This window comes from Cynocephalus volans, chromosome 4 (genome assembly GCF_027409185.1).
Source record: "Cynocephalus volans isolate mCynVol1 chromosome 4, mCynVol1.pri, whole genome shotgun sequence".
In the NCBI taxonomy this organism is placed as follows: Eukaryota; Metazoa; Chordata; class Mammalia; order Dermoptera; family Cynocephalidae; genus Cynocephalus; species Cynocephalus volans.
This window is the reverse complement of record NC_084463.1, coordinates 65887601-65907588: the sequence shown is the minus strand read 5'-3', so window position 1 is coordinate 65907588 and position 19988 is coordinate 65887601. Positions and strand designations below refer to the sequence as shown.

General features: G+C 35.2%; 1 protein-coding gene across 1 annotated transcript in view; it reads left to right on the top strand.

Annotated features, from left to right (window-relative positions):
- Positions 1-19988, top strand: part of LOC134376184 (NADPH oxidase 4-like) — a 147089-nt gene that overhangs the window by 39939 nt on the left and 87162 nt on the right. The window contains exons 3-6 of the mRNA XM_063094825.1: positions 5796-5906; positions 7463-7547; positions 12222-12319; positions 15676-15703. Coding sequence (XP_062950895.1) covers positions 5796-5906; positions 7463-7547; positions 12222-12319; positions 15676-15703 — 322 coding nt within the window. The remainder of the gene's footprint in view (positions 1-5795; positions 5907-7462; positions 7548-12221; positions 12320-15675; positions 15704-19988) is intronic.

The window sequence follows — 19988 nt, the reverse complement described above, 5'->3', positions numbered from 1 at the left end:
AATTTTGGTATCCAGGCAGTACCCCAAGCAAGCCATTGAATTCAGAATTTCTAATTGTGGACGTAATTATTATTATTTTGTAACACCTCTTCATCTCTGAACCGACAATAATACCATCTACTCAGCTGTCTTTCAGACTTGGTCTGAGAATTACATTAAAAATATATTCAAAGGCAATTGATAAAGTGAGAATTGAAATAAAATGTAAGGTCATATAAGATGCTTTAGCATTTTAGAAATATTTATCCTGCTCCTGAAGGGTTTACCATTTACCTAGAGAAGTAGGACAAAACATAAAAGTTCACGGTAACATGTCACATACTAAATGGAAGTAACAGAGAATAAGTGTGCTAGGAATCCCAACACACTGCGTAGGCGCTCCTTTTTGAGCATGTGGCTGTGACCTTCTCTAGTACTTCTCAAATATGTATACCTCCAGTTTCTTTAGTGATAAAAGAACAACAATAATATCCTTCCTGGGGATGGAGAGGGGTATTAAGAGGAAAGTCTTATCTAGGGTAGTTGTCTATAAAACTACTTACGTCAAATGTTCATGAAAAGAGTCATTCAAAACATTATTTTTTACTTACTATGTGCCTTCTGGATATTCTTTAAAAAGCCACTTAGAAGAGACAGTATAAAGTGGTGGTTAATAGCATAGATGCTTGAGCCAGAATCTCTGGGTTTGCTTTCTGGCTGCACCACTTCTTAGTTGTTTTATGTTGGGTTAATTCTTGACTTCACTATGTCTCAATATTCTCCCCTATATAGGTGGGATGATAATAATATTAATTATTCCCTAGAGTTGCAGGAGTAGGCTTAGTATATTAATAGATATAAAGTACACTGAACTGTGTTCGGCCAATAATAAGAGATAAGCATGTGTTTGCTAACATCTTTCCATCCTATTCCATAATGTTCTTCATTTGTTTTAATATGGAGATAATGCTTTAAACTAGCTATCATCAAATGAAAATGGTGCTCAAAAAAACTGATATATCTTGCTCCCAAGATATATTCAAACATATGAATCTGTTTTCCAAGGCACCTTATTATTTAAGATTGGTCATTTGTGACAACATGGATAAACACAGAGAATAATATGCTGAGTGAAATAAGGGAGGCGCAGAAAGACAAATACTGCATGTTCTCACATATTCTTTGAATATGAAGTTGAACTCATAGAATTAAAGAGTAGAATGGTGGCTACCAGAGGCTGGGGTGTGTGTGTGAATAAGGACAGGAGAGATGTTGATCAAAGGGTACGAAGTTTCAGTTAGATTGGAGGAATGAGTTTTAGTGATCTATTGCATGCATGGTGACCACACTTAATAATAATGTGTTGTATATTTCTAACTTGCTAAAAGAATAGATTTTTAATGTTCTTACCACAAAAAAGGGTAAGTTGGTGAGGTGATGGATATGCTAATTAGCTTGATTGAACCTTTCTACAATGTATCCATAAATCAAAACATTACATTGGCAGATATCTACAGAACATTCCACCCAACAACCTCAGAATATTCATTCTTCTCATCAGCACATGGATCATTCTCCAAGATAGATCACATATTAGGTCACAAATCAAGTCTCAATAAATTCAAAAAAATTGGAATTATCCCATGTATCTTCTCAGACCACAATGGATTAAAACTAGAAATTAATAACAAACAAAACTCTGGAAACTATACAAACACATGGAAATTAAACAGCATTCTACTTAATGACATATGGGTCCAAGAAGAAATCAAGCAGGAAATCAAAAAGTTTATTGAAACTAATGAAAACAATGATACATCATACCAAAACCTGTGGGATACTGCAAAAGCAGTATTGAGGGGAAAATTTATTGCATTAAATGCTCACTTCAGAAGAATGGAAAGATGGCAAGTGAACAACCTAACACTTCACCTTAAAGAACTAGAAAAACAAGAACAATCCAATCCTAAAGTTAGCAGACGGAAAGAAATCATTAAGATCAGAGCAGAACTGAATGAAATTGAAAACCAAAAAACAATTCAAAAGATCAACGAATCAAAAAGTTGGTTTTTTGAAAAGATAAATAAAATTGACAAACCATTAGCATGGCTAACAAAAAAAAGAAGAGAGAAGACTCAAATAACAAAAATTAGAAATGAAAAAGGCGATATTACAACTGATTCATCTGAAATACAAGGAATCATTCGAGACTACTATAAACAACTATACGCCAACAAATTTGAAAATCTGGAGGAAATGGATAAATTTCTGGACACACACAAGCTCCCAAAACTGAACCGTGAAGACGTAGAAAATTTGAACAGACCAATAACAATAAAGGAGATTGAAGCTGTTATCAGAAGGCTCCCAACAAAGAAAAGCCCAGGACCAGATGGTTTCACAGCAGAATTTTACCAAACATTCAAAGAGGAATTGACACCGATTCTTTACAAACTATTCCAAAAGATTGAAACGGACGCAAATCTCCCAAACTCATTCTATGAAGCAAACATCATCCTGATACCAAAACCAGGTAAAGATATAACCAAAAAAGAAAACTACAGGCCGATATCCTTGATGAATATAGATGCAAAAATCCTCACTAAAATACTAGCAAACAGAATACAGCAACACATACGAAAAATTATTCATCACGATCAAGTGGGATTCATCCCAGGGATGCAAGGTTGGTTCAACATACGCAAATCAATAAATGTGATACACCATATTAATAAACTCAAACACAAGGACCATATGATCATCTCTATAGATGCTGAAAAAGCATTTGATAAAGTTCAGCACTCATTCATGACAAAGACCCTCTATAAGTTAGGTATAGAGGGAAAGTATCTCAACATAATTAAAGCCATATATGCCAAACCCACTGCCAATATCATCCTGAATGGGGAAAAGCTGAAAGCTTTTCCTTTAAGAACAGGCACTAGACAAGGATGCCCACTCTCACCACTCCTATTCAACATAGTGTTGGAAGTACTAGCCAGAGCAATCAGAGAAGAGAAGGAAATAAAGGGCATCCAGATTGGAAAAGATGAAGTCAAACTGTCCCTGTTTGCAGATGACATGATCCTATATATCGAACAGCCTAAAACCTCTACAAAAAAACTGTTGGAATTGATAAATGATTTCAGCACAGTAGCAGGATACAAAATCAACACACAAAAATCAGTAGCATTTCTTTTCTCCAATAGTGAACATGCAGAAGGAGAAATCAAGAAAGCCTGCCCATTTACAATAGCCACCAAAAAAATAAAATACTTAGGAATTGAGTTAACCAAGGAGGTGAAAAATCTCTATAATGAGAACTACAAACCACTGCTGAGAGAAATTAGAGAGGATACAAGAAGATGGAAAGATATCCCATGCTCTTGGATTGGAAGAATCAACATAGTGAAAATGTCCATACTACCCAAAGTGATATACAAATTCAATGCAATCCCCATCAAAATTCCAAAGACATTTTTCTCAGAAATGGAAAAAACTATTCAGACATTTATATGGAACAATAAAAGACCACGAATAGCCAAAGCAATGCTCAGCAAAAAAAATAAAGCTGGAGGCATAACACTACCTGACTTTAAGCTATACTACAAAGCTATAATAACCAAAACAGTATGGTACTGGCATAAAAACAGACACACTGACCAATGGAATAGAATAGAGAATCCAGAAATCAACCCTCACACTTACTGCCATCTGATCTTTGACAAAGGCACCAAGCCTATTCACTGGGGAAGGGACTGCCTCTTCAGCAAGTGGTGCTGGGATAACTGGATATCGTTATGCAGGAGAATGAAACTAGATCCATACCTCTCACCATATACTAAAATCAACTCAAAATGGATTAAGGATTTAAATATACACCCTGAGACAATAAAACTTCTTAAAGAAAACATAGGGGAAACACTTCAGGAAATAGGACTGGGCACAGACTTCATGAATACGACCCCAAAAGCACAGGCAACCAAAGGAAAAATAAACAAATGGGATTATATCAAACTAAAAAGCTTCTGCACAGCAAAAGAAACAATTAAAAGAGTTAAAAGACAACCAACAGAGTGGGAGAAAATATTTGCAAAATATACATCTGACAAAGGATTAATATCCAGAATATATAAGGAACTCAAACAACTTTACAAGAAGAAAACAAGCAACCCAATTAAAAAATGGGCAAAAGAGCTAAGTAGGCATTTCTCTAAGGAAGATATCCAAATGGCCAACAGACATATGAAAAAATGCTCAACATCACTCAGCATCCGGGAGATGCAAATCAAGGCCACATTGAGATACCATCTAACCCCAGTTAGGATGGCTAAAATCCAAAAGACTATGAACGATAAATGCTGGCGAGGCTGCGGAGAAAAAGGAACTCTCATACATTGTTGGTGGGACTGCAAAATGGTGCAGCCTCTATGGAAAATGATATGGAGGTTCCTTAAACAATTGCGGATGGATCTACCATACGACCCAGCCATCCCACTGTTGGGAATATACCCAGAGGAATGGAAATCATCAAGTCGAAGGTATACCTGTTCCCCAATGTTCATCGCAGCACTCTTTACAATAGCCAAGAGTTGGAACCAGCCCAAATGCCCATCATCAGATGAGTGGATACGGAAAATGTGGTACATCTACACAATGGAATACTACTCAGCTATAAAAACGAATGAAATACTGCCATTTGCAACAACATGGATGGACCTCGAGAGAATTATATTAAGTGAAACAAGTCAGGCACAGAAAGAGAAATACCACATGTTCTCACTTATTGGTGGGAGCTAAAAATTAATATATAAATTCACACACACACATACACACATACACACACAAACGGGGGGGGGGTAAGAAGATATAACAACCACAATTATTTGAAGTTGATACAACAAACAAACAGAAGGGACATGGTTGGGGGGGAGGGGGGGAGGGAGAGGGGAGGGAGGTTTTGGTGATGGGGAGCATTAATCAGCTACAATGTATATCGACAAAATAAAATTAAAAAAAAAAAAAAAAAAAAAAAAAAAAAAAAAAAACATTACATTGTACCCCATAAATGTATATAATTATTATTTGTTAATTAAACATAAAATAAAATTTGAGAAGATTGGAATAAGTGTTAGAAGGCATTATAATGAGGGAAGTACAAAAAGCAATGAGAGCGTTTATTTTTAACAGTGGGATCTCTCCTAGTTTTGAGTCAGAGAAGAACTCTAAGGAGGAGCGCTTAAGATGAAACTGAAGAATGATAGAGTTAGTGAGGTGAAGAGCTCAGAGCAGGCAGTGGGATGTCACACGGTGGGTTGTGTGGGAACTGAGGGAGTTCCAGAGAGAGAGAACACAAATGAAAAAGCTATGCTTAAAACTCTGTGACTTTATCAGTGAACAAAGTATCCAACAGAAGAACACAGTAGTGGTGCAGAATATGCTGAGACTGTCTAGGGCTCTTAACACCGAGAACTGTAGGATGGGGGTGGAACATGAAATTAACACTGAGCTGGAAGAATGTACTCAGGTGATTCTAACACTTGCAGAAATGAGAGGAGTACTAAATTTTATGGCATTGCAAAGCACAGAGAAACCACCAGTTGTTCTTAGGTGGTTTTTTAAATTTTGTTTTTGCTTTTTTTTTTTTTTTAATGAGAGGAATAGGGATGGTTATTCAAGACTCTTGAAGGAGTTGGAATTTGCCATGATCCTTAAAGGAGAGACAGGGTAAGAAGTGCAGTATGTAAGTCCAGGTTAGGGCTATTTGTCATTTACTTGTCCTTGATTGTGTTTTGATTTTTGCCTTATTTGTTCAGCTAGGATTGTGTCTAAGCAGAGCCTCTGCATCTGTTCTTAACCTCAACTGCAGCCTTATCCTCTTACCCATGTGCCGAACACTCCTGGCTTACCTTCGAGGATCCCAAAAGGTAAGAAAAAAAAAATCCTAGTCACAGATTCCAGCATAGAAATCAAGTGTAACATTCACATGTTAGTTCTGCTTAGTTTTCATGATCTGACTTTTGGCTGGAGTAATTTCTGTAAAGATGAAGGAAAGGGCACATCACCTGTCAAGATGATCAGTGGACTATTCTACAACACTAGATAAGCGCAGAATATAATAGAAATATTATTTACAGTGATTTCAGACACTATGCTCAGGACTTCACAGACATAATTGTGAATCCTTATAATGATTCTGCAAACAGGTATTAGTTCTGCTTTACACACGGGGAACCTGAGGCATAGAGTTTAAGTAGCTTGACTAAGATCATGAGACTAGTAAACGGCAGAGCTAAGATAATCCAAGTTCTGAGCTCTTTCCACTATACACTATATTTTAACTTAGCTAAATTCAGGTGAGTAATCTAGAGCCCTGTGACTTTTGAGCAATATAAGGAATGATTGCTTGTGTTTGATAACTTATCATCTCTGCTTAACACACACACCCATTTTCAGCCATGTTATATGCTTGAAAAAGATGTCCTCATTAAATAGTGATGTCTGTGTGATATTTAGTGTGGTAAAATGAAGGGTTTAAGAAAACTGAAAAACAGTAATACTCTTAAAACCCAACTGAAATTCTTTTTGTTTTCAATTATTCTTGTGCATATGTTTGAGAAAGTGTGTCTGTGCATGTTTATTCTTCACTGAGATAGTAAGGCACTGCTGAATAAGTATTAGTATTTTAATAGAAGTTGTTAACTCAGAGTTGCTTTAATGTTCTGTGAAGATCATATGTGTAGATTTTCTCAAGTAAAACTTCTCAGTCTTTTCATGTAATTATATTTGGAAACTCGTCCTTTTAATGCAATAATTTGTGGAAATAACTTTTTCCCTAGGTTGCCTACTATTATGAAATACTAGGTTTTGGTCCTTGTGGCTGGCCATTGGTTTGGTGTAAAGAAAGAAGATAATAGCAGGAAATGAAAAATTTCCCCTAAATCTCTCAGTATTTAATAAGTCTTAAAGAATTGTCATCAGTGTGATACATAGATATTCAAAGATACTTAACATTTTCTTTTGCTATAAGAGCAAGCAGAAACCAGAGATGAGATTGCTTCATTTAAATATAATCTTATTTTTCAATTACAAAACAAATCACATGTATTTTAAAATTCAAACATACCAGAAATATGCAAAATAATTAGAGAGTTTCTCCTAGTCTTACTCTGCCAGAACGACTACTGATGACAGATCGAGTAGGTACACTAACATACTAATGCCATTAGTATGTTGACAATATAGGATTATAGTGTAGTTTATGTTTTGCGACTTTTTTACCTAACAGCAGACCTTGCACATCTTTCCATATCAATAATATAGCCTCACATTCTCTTTAATGGCTTGACCAGATGTATCATAATCTCACCAATTTTTGATTAATAGACTTCTGCCATATTTTCCAAAACTTTTACTTTGTAAATTTTGCACATATATCTTGTTTGTTGCATTCTTTTTATCATTTAAAATGATTTTTATTTAGGTTCCAAGCAGGAGAACCAGAAGATTGCTGGATAAAAGCAAAACGTTCCATATAACCTGTGGTATTACTATCTGTATTTTCTCAGGTGAGAAAGCCAAAAAATGTTAAATATTTTGTTAGAATTACACATTTAATAAATTGTAAAATGTGTAATTTTATTGTTCTGTACAATATCTGCTGTCACCAACAGGAGATTTTCCTATTCTGTGGCTTAGTTTTCTCTTCTGTGTGTTTAAAGAGGTTTTTCTAGGGGATACTACAGAAAATGGGTGTTTCTTATGATTTCTTGCATTATAATATCCAAAAATTGGTCCCCCAAATTGATAATGACAGTTTCCTAAAAGCAAATAAATAAATAATTTCATTTAGAAAGATTGGAAGAAGCAGAGTAAAAGTTTCCAAGCTCTAAAAGTAATAATATAAGAGTTTAAATGTATGAAAATTAGAATGTGAAATGTTTATTCACAGAATATGATTATGCCCAAAATTATATTTGATAAATTCCTTTTTTGATATTAATACTTTGGTAGAAAAACAAATATCATTATTTGTGGAATTTTGCCCTGCTCTTTTCCAAGTTAAAAAGGTAAAATGAGAATCTTTTTGCTTTTAAGGGTCATTTTAAAGTAAATTTTTGTCCAAAATACTTTTCAAATTTTTGGAACAAAAGGTATTAAGCCTAGTGATTAGGTACATGGACTCTGGAGACAGATTGCATAGAATCTATCCCCAGCTACCCTTCTGACTTACTGTGTGATATTATCTCTCTGATCCTCAGTTTATTGTTTTTTTTAAACTGTAAAATGGGTTGGCAGTAGCGCCTACCTCATAATTTTAAGGGTAAAATGAGAAACTGCATATGCAGTTGTTAGAATAGAATTAGTTATAACTTACAGTCCTAGGGGTTAATTATCCCAGTGGCATAGCACCTGACATTTTCACCTGGCCATTATTTGATATGACATAACTGTTATGATACCCAGGTCATTTTGACTGGGCATTTATGTATGGCCATTTTGACTCAGGAATGTTTTGATACAGTTATTACCAAGAAATCATTAACCTTTCAGCTTTTAAAAAATTGCCAAGCATTGTTGAAACAGGCATTTTCACTGTTTTGTCCCTGAACATCTTCCTATTGGTAGTTCCCACCTCTGGAGGTGAGAGATGGGGAGAGGTTCAGGGACGGAATTAGGACTCCAGTGCAGCTCAAGGCTGGGAAGAGTGAGAGCAGAGGAGATGAGGACAAAGGGTGTGGTGAGGGTGAAGGATAGATTAGGGCTAGTGAGGACGAAAGGTCAGAAATGGAGGAGGATCAGAAAACTTACTTGGTTTGTTCTAAACTGTGATCATGTCCAAATATCCTGGTTCAATTAGAGAACAAACAAAAGACAGAGATGGTGTAGATTATTGCCATGAATGAGTTTGTTTTCCAGAGAATTTTTATTCCTACACACACTAGTGGTTTGACTATGTCTAAGTCACGTTTCTTTACCTTAGTTTTCTTATCTGTAAAATAGGAATGATTCTACCTACCTCATTGTTTTATTGAAAATTAAATGAGAAAATGCATGCAAAGTGCTTGGTGTAGCTTTCTCCCTGCTACCTAAAGTTAGAAACTCTGAATTCTTTTGACCTGAAAGGTCTTTTAAAAAAGGTGAATATATCCCTTAGTGATGTATTTCATGTAGCTGATACCTATGACTTTTATTTCCCCATGGGAACTCAAAGAAAATAATAATTCTTCTAACGATATCTTTGTTTTTATCGAGCCATAACGTATATAGTTAGCATATAAGCCTTTAACTTAAAATGGAATATATATATTTTTACTATAGATTTTTGTATTGATAAAGCTATAGGAGATAGATAGTTTTGCTTAAATAATGTTTTATGTCTGTGCCATAGTTGAGTCACATCTAGACACCCTTGTTTTACTTCTTTGGAACCTGGTTCTTGCTTGTTACTTAATCTGCTTCCAGATACCTGTTCACATTTTTCTTCTTTTAAAAAAAATTTTTAAGGAACTTTTTAAGAGCAGATTATATTCACAACAAAATTTAGAGGAAGGTAAAAAGACTTCCCATCTACTCCCTGCCCTCACACAGCATAGCCTCCCCCACTCTCAACATTCCCCACCAGAATGGTAAATTTTTTTACAATTGATGAGCCTAACTTGATTGAAACATCATTATCACCTAAAGTTCATACTTTACTTTAGGGTTCACTTTTGATATTATACACGCTATGGATTTAGACAAGTGTGTAATGACTTATATCCACCATTATAATACTATGTAGAATATATAGGATAGTTTCATTGCCCTAAAAGTCCTCTGTACTCTGCCTATTCATCCCTTTCTACCCACTGATCCCTGACAACCATTAATTTTTTACTGTCTTCATAGTTCTGCCTTTCCCAGAATGTTGTATAGTTGGAATCACACAATAGTCAGTCTTTTCAGATTGGCTTCTTTCACTTAGTAACATGAATTTAAGTTTCCTTGTTGGCTTTCCATGACTTGATAGCTCATTTCTTTGCAGTGCTGAATAATATTCCATTTTGGGGATGTACCACAGTTTATTATACATTTACTTACAGAAGGACATCTTGATTGTTTCCAAGTTTTTGCAATTACGAATAAAGCTGCTGTAAACATTCATGTGTATGTTTTTGTGTGGGCATAAGTTGTCAACTCCTTTGGGTAAATATGAAGGAGTGAAATTGTTGGATTTCATTTAGTTTTGCAAGAAGCTGCCAGACTGTCTTCCAAAGGGGCTGTACCATTTTGAATTCCTACCAGCAATGAATGAGAGTTCCTGTTGTTCCACATCCTCAGCAACCTTTGGTGTTTTCCATGTTTTGGATTTTGGTCATTCTAGTGGGTTGTAGAGGTATCTCACTATCATTTTTATTTGAATTTTCCTGATGGTATATAATGTAGAGCATCTTTTCATATGCTCACTGGCCATATATATATTTTCCTTGAGGAGGTATCTGTCAAAGTCTTTGCCTGTTGTTTAATCAGTTTGCTTGTTTTCTGGTTATTGAGTTTTAGGAGTTCTTAGTATATTTCGGATAATAATCTTTTATCAGATATGTCTTTTGGAAATGTTTTTTCTCAGTCTCTGGTTTTCTTCATTCTCTTGATAGTGTCTTCCGCAGAATGTAAGTTTTTAATTTTAATGAAATCTAGCTTACCAACTCTTCCCTTCATAAATCATTCTTTTGGTATTGTATCTAGTAAGTCATCACCAAACGCAAGCTCACCTAGATTTTTCACTGGGTCTTCTTCTAAGAGTTTTATACTTCGGCATTTTATATTTAGGTCTCTGATCTATCTTGAGTTAATTTTTTTGAAGGGTGTAAGGTCTATGTGTAGATTCATTTTTTTTGTACATTTATGTTTATTTGTTCCAGTACCATTTGTGAAAAAAGCTATTTATCTCTTTGTTGTATAGCTTTTGCTCCTTTTTCAAGGTTAGTTGACTATATGTGGGTCTATTTTGTTCCATTAATCCGTTTGTCTTTTCTTTTGCCAATACCACAATGCTTGATTATTATAACTTTATACTGTCTTGAACCTGTCCACTTTTTATATGGCCCTTTCCACTCCTCTAATTTGATTACCTGAAGGTGCTTACAAATCCTTTAAATGAATTTTAGGTTATTTAACATTCTTATCCTCTCTCACCGTCGTTGGTTTTTATGATTAATTCAGTACTTTTGGCTTCTCCATCTTATTCTGGGTTGTGGGGGATTATAGAGTTTGTCAAACTCTAGGCCGTGGCCGTGACTTCTTTTGAACTACTGTACCTTATATATTGTTGTAAACTGTAATAGTTTACTAATCAATTTCGTATCACTTATTTCAATAAGTCTCTCAATTCTGCCATCATTTTACAGAGAAGTAAACTGAGGGCTCTGATAAGTAAGCAATATGGCCAAAATCATAGGAGTTCCAGTGAGTTATCTGTTATTTTTTCCAATACATTATAATGTGCTGTTAATTGCCACCTTATTTCACCTACAATAACAAGTTGAAATGGGGGAGGATATGGTGGGTTAGTGCACAGATCATTTTCTCCTTCCTTGCCCAAACTCTTCAGGATGTTTCTTTTTTCCTAGCTATGTCAAAATGAGTTTGGCTTCAACTCTCTAGTAATTTCCTAGCACTTTTTTCTGAGTCAATTGAGCATTTTATTTACTGTGCCCTTGTAGATAGGTTACTTATTAAGTGGTGGTTATTATTTTCCTGAGTTTTTGTCCCATTTAGTGATTCCCTACACTTTTGATGTTAGGTTAAGGACATTTATGATTTAGATTTGTGGATTGTGAAAAATTGCAACTGGTGAGAAACCTTTCAGTGGGCCTCTATTTTAGATTGTGTGGCAGTGAAGTATTTAAGATATATGGCAAGTTTGGAACTGTGGGAGTGGTGAAAGATGTGGAACATCTAAAATATTAAGGAACTATATTATATCCATAATATTAGACACACACTTGAGGGGAAGTGTGTGTATTTTTTTTCTAACCCTGATTTAATAGTGTTATTTCATTCTAGACTTTAAAAATTCAGTAAACTGTCTATAGTCAAGGTATTTTTTGTATCTTTAAAACTTCACTTTTCAATTTACTATTTCATTGTTCATATAGCTGTCAAAGATCTACCCTGTGTTTACTTAGGGAGAGGAACTGACTCCTTGCCATAGATCATCTATGAAAACCTCACTGACTTGCACCTGTGTGATTCTGTAGGTGTGCATGTGGCTGCCCATCTGGTGAATGCCCTCAATTTCTCAGTGAACTACAGTGAGGATTTCATTGAACTGAATGCAGCAAGACACCGAGATGAGGTGGGTGGTCCCTGTCTTCCCATTTTTCCTTTCACTTGTCATGAGATGACTAATGAGGGTCTGTGATTTTTACAGAAAATGTGTACCTTACTGCTGCTGATGAGTGCTTTAAAATGCAGTTGTCAAGTTGAGTTTTATTCCTTTTCAGTAGAAAATATAGGTAATCACTATTTCATAGTCTCTCCTGCTGAAAATGGGAGTTTGCAGAGTGTCCGCTTTTTATATTCTGCAGTGTCAGATGGTTGCCACTCAGACCTACCTTCTGACTCCCAACAGCTTTTGTCTAATTCCTATCGTTCAGCTGAGAGTGTTGACAGTGCCATTACAGTGTAAAAATATTTTAATAACTCATACTGGGCTTGGGGGAAAGGGACAGAAAGGTAGGTCGATTATTTGTGGACCTTGGATAATCAATGTATTTAACTTAAAAAATGTATATTGTGTGTTTTCATGATTCATTTATGATTATTATTTTTAATTCTCAAAATAGGTGACCTTGAACTGAATTCTATAGCAGGCAGACTCAGGGGTGCTTTTCTCCAGGTGAAGCTGTTCATAAAATGAAATTATATGTTCAAGGTACTGGGCCTGAGCCTGATGTACGTCACACACACAACCCTGGTTAGGTCTCTGCTGCTCAGTGCTGTCATACTGTGCTCAGGCCACATTTGCTTCTCAAGACTGAGACTGCATCAAAACCAAACTGTTCTGCGTCCCCTTTAATCAGAACCTTCCCTATTCTGCCGACTAAGTCTGGTAGTGACTCTATAAGATTGTTCCCTATCTTCCCCCACTCTATTTTCTTCTCCATGTGTCACAGAGTTGCTGTGATCATGTGCTTGACCTTTCTCCCCAAAACATAACAAATGAAAAAGTAATGACAAACATAGAAACAAATTACAAAACCAAAATAGCAAGCTACCTTCCATAAATCCCTTGTCTCTACTGGTATTTTCAAAAAGACTAAGATGATTTAATTGGTCTGGGTTGGGGCCTAAGCACTGATATTTTTAAAGAGCTCACCATGTTTGTAGAATGCAAACCCAACTTTGAAAACCACTGAAAAATTCAGCTCCTTTGCATGCTGTTGACAGCTCTTCACATGTCGTGATTTTGGACCCAGCCACCACTTTTCTCCCTCTCCCCACCCCTCTGTCCTGCCCTCTGCCCATCTCAGGTGCAATTACTTCTTTCCTGCTCCTGCTATGCAATTTCCCTTGCTTCTCTTTTCCTCATTTCCTTCTCTTCTTTTAGAATTCATATAACTTTAATAACGATAACGGTTTTGTCATTTTAATGTGGTATATTTTTGTTTAATATTTCAATATTTTTAGTCATTTAGGGTTTTTAGCTATTAAATTTCTTTTACTTTGAATGATAGAAGCTCGATATAAATTTAAAGTGAAAACTTCTTTTCCAAAACTAGACAGTTTATTATTTTATTATTTCTTCTAAGATATTCTGAATGATATATCATGATACATATTCCTCTGCAGCTTACTTATTTCCATAAATATACGTATTATGGCTTGCTGGATGAGAACATATAGATCTATCTCATTCCCTTCATATGAATTTGCCACAGTTTATTTTTAGTCTTTTTCTTATTCACAGACACTTAGGTTGATTTCAAGTTGTGGTTATGAATCACCCATTAGTAAATTTATTTCTTTGTTCTCTTGTGCTACACAGATTCATAGATGTAAAATTTTGGTTTAAAAAGATATACACACAGCTTTAGTTTGGATGGACAGTGCTAAACTGCCTTCCAAAAAGGCCTTTGCAGTTTACCTACTTTTACCAACAGTGTATTAGAATGTTTATGTCTACACCTCACCTCTGGATTTTTTGGTTTGTTTTACCAATCTGAGGGATGAAAATGGCAACTCATTGTTTTAAGTTGTATTCCCCACTTTTTACTTCTTTTCTTTATTTCTTTTTTTGTGTCTTCCTTTGTTCTTTCTTCCTCTGTTCTTTTAATATATATGTATTTAGCATCTAGTAAGTACAGTATATATGCTCTGGTTTCTCTTCAGATCGTATAAATCTTTCACCTTTTAGTAAGTACAGTATATTATATATACTTTTATATATGAAAATGTATATTTAAATATTATGTATACTATATATACATAAGTATATATAGTATATGTGAATATATATGTACATGTATATAATAAATAGATATTCTGTGAATTGCCTGTGAAAAAGATAGTTTGGGTCACACACCTTATTGTTCTTGCTTTAAGCTTTCACTCTGCCTGGAGGATGATCTGTTTGCCTCCTCTGGTCATCTGTGAAAACATCTCTCACTCTCACATACCGTCTTCTATCCCTAATTATTTCATCTTCTGGTTTCCATAGTCATTTATTCAAATTTCTAATATTCCCACTTCTCCCAGCCCATCTTATATTTTTAGGAGTTTCTCTAGATAACCCTTTAGCCATGTTTTTAATACCAGAAATATAAGTCAATTGACCTAAGCCGGGTGAGGGCTCCTTCCTGAGAAAGTTGTCCTTATTCAAGTCTCCTGAAATTACACTGTATAAATGGCCTCCTGCTTAGTATAAAGCCTGGCCTGACTCCAGATTCAGTAGAGGCATAAGGAAAATAATTCAAAAGATTGTACAGTATTAAGCATCATGAGGATGAAAAGTAAATCCATGAATCTATTGAGGATTGATCTAAGTTTTCCAGAAGGTAGGAAGGGAGTTAACTTTAGTTCATTATGTCATGAGAGTTGTAGTTTAAAGAAAATATTACAATAGCAACACTATTAAGTAACATTACTGTCTTATATTTCCAAGTTCCAGAGACCTATCGTCCATATTTGAGCATCCTCACTTTTATTCACAGTATTTGAAACGTAGTAAGTTCTCAAGTAGTCTTCTTTGCACTGAGTTTACAGTGGGCAAACTCTCTGCACATTTTACTACTTTTGATTCTCACTGTCTTGACCCGTTGTAGGTGTGGTTTGGTAATTGTAGTAGGCAGAGCATATATTAATATTTTGCATTATATTTAAAGATATTGAATCTTAAAATAGTCAAAGAGTGGGCTTAAGGTCACTGCCACTAGCTTGGAAGTTGCTGTTAATAAAACCTAGGCCTCCTGACCTATCCAGTGTTCTTCCTTTCTCAGATGGGTAGTCTTCTCTGAGCTGGATTTTTTACTTGCTATAATCTCCTCTGATATTGTGAAAATGTTATGAAACTTTACCGAGTCTCTCTCACTTCCACTGGGAGGACAGTATCTTACATGCCCAACACATGGTTCTTATACTCTGCAGATTATTTATAGAATTTTATTTCATCAGTGTTTTATTTTTCAGTCATTTTTTTTTCCCTTTTTTCAGGATCCTAGAAAACTTCTCTTCACAACTGGTAAGTTGTTATTGGTTATTCTTTCTTTAAATTCAGAAACATGTTTGAAAATGAGCATTGTCAAATTGCACGGCAATAAGATACATGTTAAAATATAAAATATGGAAAATTTACGTATCAGAACAAATATTAGGAGTTCAGGCATAAAGTTGCAATGAGAACAGAGGGACAGAGCAAGCACTTGGGGTTTGAATGAATTGAGAGTAAAAGTAAGCAAACACATCTCTTTTATTTTTTTACTGAAACATAGTTGATTGTTGGAGTGCAGAGTTGAATAACAATACCTGTGTGCATTATGTGATGTTCAAATCAGGATAATTAGTATATTCAACATCATACAATATAATCATTTTTCCAACACATTTCTCTGTCTTAGGTCTTTCCAGTGAAAACAGTTTAACCCGCTGTATTAGTCAGGGTTTTCCAGAGAGACAGAATCAATAGGATATATTGTAAATATACGAGAGGGGATTTATTAGGGGTATTATCTCATGCGATTGCAAGGAGTCGTCCCATGATAGCTGTCTGTAAACTGGGTGCTGGTAACGTGTCAGTCCAAGTCCGAAGACCTCAGAACCAGGGAAGCCAGTCGTGTCCTTGGTGTAAGTCCTGGAGCCCAGAAGCTGAAGAAACTAGAGCTCTGATGTCCATGGACAGGAGAAGAGTGTATCCCAGCTCCAGCAGATAGAGATAGTGGTTTACCTTCTTTCTCTGTTTTTTGTTCTCTTGGGTCTCCCAGTGGATTGGGTGATTCCCATCCACATTGAGGGTGGGTCTTTCCCACCGAGTCCACTCAGGCTGTCATGCCAATCTCTTCTGGAAACACCTTCTTGGACACACCTAAAAAGATAGCTTTACCAGGTTTCTAGGCATTCCTTAATCTAATCAAGTTGACACCTAGAATTAATCTTCACACCCCCAATGATTATTAAGGGCCTGCTTTTGTGCCCTGCGCTGTTTTAAGTGCTGTGAATGATAATACATATGTAACCTGACCTTGCCCTCAAGGTGTTGAGAAGAAACACCAAGCACTTTGGGTATCAGTGCAGTTCTTATAATTTAGTAAATTAATATAAATTTTTGTGATCTTAAAACCTGTAAGAAAGAGGAGAAACTCATTAAAACGAACTTTGTTTTTGAAATCTGTCTCCTTTTTTTATTTGTAATTGATTTTTCCTTCTTAAGCTTCTTGTCCATGAAATCTCAGTCTAGACTACTAATTTGTTAAAGCACATTTGAACGTCTTCAAAATTTTCCTTGATATTAGAAAATTTTTACTAAAATTCTTCTCTTTCTTAACCTTACATTTACAAAGATGAAAGAAGAAAGCTGCATTTTGGCTATTTTATATATTTATATATTTCTATATATTTCAGGGGACAAGGATGGTTGGATAGTTGAGAGGATCTATCATAAATGTTTGGCTGTAATACACTGTTAAGAATCAGAATTGCACATGGGACAGAGGTACATTGTCCTGCCAAATGCATTGTGTTTCTTTTGAATCAATTTTATGATGGAAAATAACAATAATTCAGGTGCTTTTTCCTCCATGTCCAACTATATATTTAGATTTGTAAATTATATTTTGTTTCTGTTTATAGATTTATGATATTTTCCACTTGTAAAATATTCAGTTTTCTCTGTAGGATCACAATTTAGTCTTGCATACAACTTTGCTCATTGAGAACATGTTTCTACTTAAGCCTCAAAAATTGGATGAGAAATAGAAGAGAAAAAAAGCAGAAAAACAAAACCTTACGTATGAATCAATTTTGGGGGGAGTTCATGTGAATTAATTCCAGAGAAATAAACAAGAACTTTAAAAAAAAATGGTATGTTATGCAGCATAAAGTGTAATTGAAGGCTTAAAACCTTTAAAAATTTTTTAAAAGTTTGGTTTATAAAGATATAAAAAGACATCTGTACAACTAAGATATTACATTAACACACTTTGTATTATTAATACTTCTGTGTAAGCAGGTGATTACTCCTCCTATCACAAAACCCCATCATCCTATGCCCTTTCCCAGAGATCCCCATGAGTGGTTTGGACTAAGTAGAAAACATACTTAAAAACACAAATTTCCTGGCTCCATCTTAGAGAATCTGTTCTTCCCCTTCTGAACATCTCCTTATACTCCTGAGCATACCTTCTCACTGCTACCTACCTGGTGCCTCAAATAGCCTACTCTATTTTGTTCACCTGGTCAATGCCTGCTCAACTGGAAATCACAGCCGACATGCCCATCATGTACAAAGTCCCTCCTAATTCTACTAGGCTGAGCTGGTCTCTTCTAGGTCTGGATCTCTAAAACTAAATAGTAGAAATACTATGTTGTAGAATACTTTATTTCCTTACATATACTGTTTTGTCCATTTGAAGGTGAGCTTCTCCACTGTGGGGCAGGGCTAACCCTAGGGTATTCAGGGCCTGAAGCAAATATTTTTTGTAGGTCTTCTGTCAATATGAACAATTTGAATCACCCGAAATCAGCAAGTATGCACTGTTTTGATGGCCCAGTTGCACATAATTTAATGAAAGAAACACTGTGCTGGCCAGTAGGAGCCATTCACTTTCCAAGTTGTCAGCCCTGAACTGGGGCCAAGACACAGGGTTCGATAATTATGAAACTGGAGCTCCTAGGGCATCTCTCTGACCCAACTGAACAAAGGTGAGAGAACTAAGTGGAGTCTAAAGATGGTAATGGGTTGAGAGATGCTTTCTATAAATAGATGTAATGCAGGTTTGTATTATTAATACTGACTAAAACTATTTCATGGCCATCTTTGAATGTTCTCAGGCACTATACCTTGGAAAACTTAAGTTCTTGATAAAGGAATGCATGCATGTTTTTAGGTGTTCTAGTGAAAAAGAATATTTTTATTACTTGATAGATTTCTCGGATGTTGGTTTATTTAATGTTACATGAAGTCTTCTCTCTCTGTTTAAATTTTTTTCTGTGTAACCTAGTACTGAAATTAAGATTGTCTTGTGGAAAATAAAGACTTTGGCAGTAAAAGTGACATAAAATATGCTAGATAGACTTGGTACATAAGAAATGTTAAAAACATTCCAATTAAGAATTTATAACAAAATATAAGTTTAATAGATTGGATTATCCAAACATTCACTTAAAAATGCTTACAATGTATCTCCAATTTTGGCAGTACGTTATATGTTGAGAATAAAATACATGGTATCTAATTTCAATTAGGAGAACCCTCATAAACAAATACAATTATGTTTTCAATTATGTTACAAAAATTGGGTAATGAATAGACAATGGTATATTTCTGACTACATCTGTGTATAGATGAAAATGATCTCTCAGGTTAATCTAGAAATGGCAGTATAGTGCAATTATTCATTTTAAAGGCTACTAATTAATGAATCTAATATGCATAAATAAAAAGCAATAAGAATAAACATACAAGCATATATTTTCCTAAAGAAATAATTATAGGTTTTGCTTCATAACTCAAAGAACTCAGAGTTTACAGGAAAATCAGTGTACTTCACTTGGGCAAGTAACTTTGCCTGGAGAGCTTATACTAAGCCAATAATTTCCAGACAGGATTTTCTGACTCTTGGAATGTGTAGTAATAGAGGTTAATATATTGATACTTAGCTGAACTGTCTATGTAGTTTAGGTTAGGGTGCCCTCCGATGTACCCTGAAAGCATTCAGTGCTTAGCCCTCCTTTAGCACTTAATGCCCTGTGTGGCAACTGCCTGCTTAACCTCTTAGAGCAGGATTCATTTTATCTCTGGCAGTTAACAGTAAACTATAGATGCCTGCAAACAGTCCACTGAACAAATAAATGTCATTTGTTTAACTCTTTAATTTGACGCATTAATGTTTAAATCACTTTGGTGATTATTGCTGTAGTCTATGCATACCCTATTTTTTCAGGTGTCCTTCTGATTAAGTGATTTGTAGACATTCCATAACTAATATTGGAATGCTCAGAATCAGAGAGACTGACCTCCTCTTTTTTTCCCCTTCAGATTTATTTATTTATTTATTTAATTGTAACATAGCTGATTGGACATATCTGTGGGGTACAGAGTTGAATATCAATACCTATGTGCAATATATGATACTCAAACCAGGATACTTAGTATATTCAACATTATAAATGTAATCATTTTTTATGGCCCTTTACCAATTCCTCCCTCACCCCTACCTTTCCCACCTCTGGTAACCTCAGTTCTGTTCTCTCTTTTTGAAAGTTCAATGTATTATTATGATCGTTATATATTTCTTCCTTTCTTTCTTTTA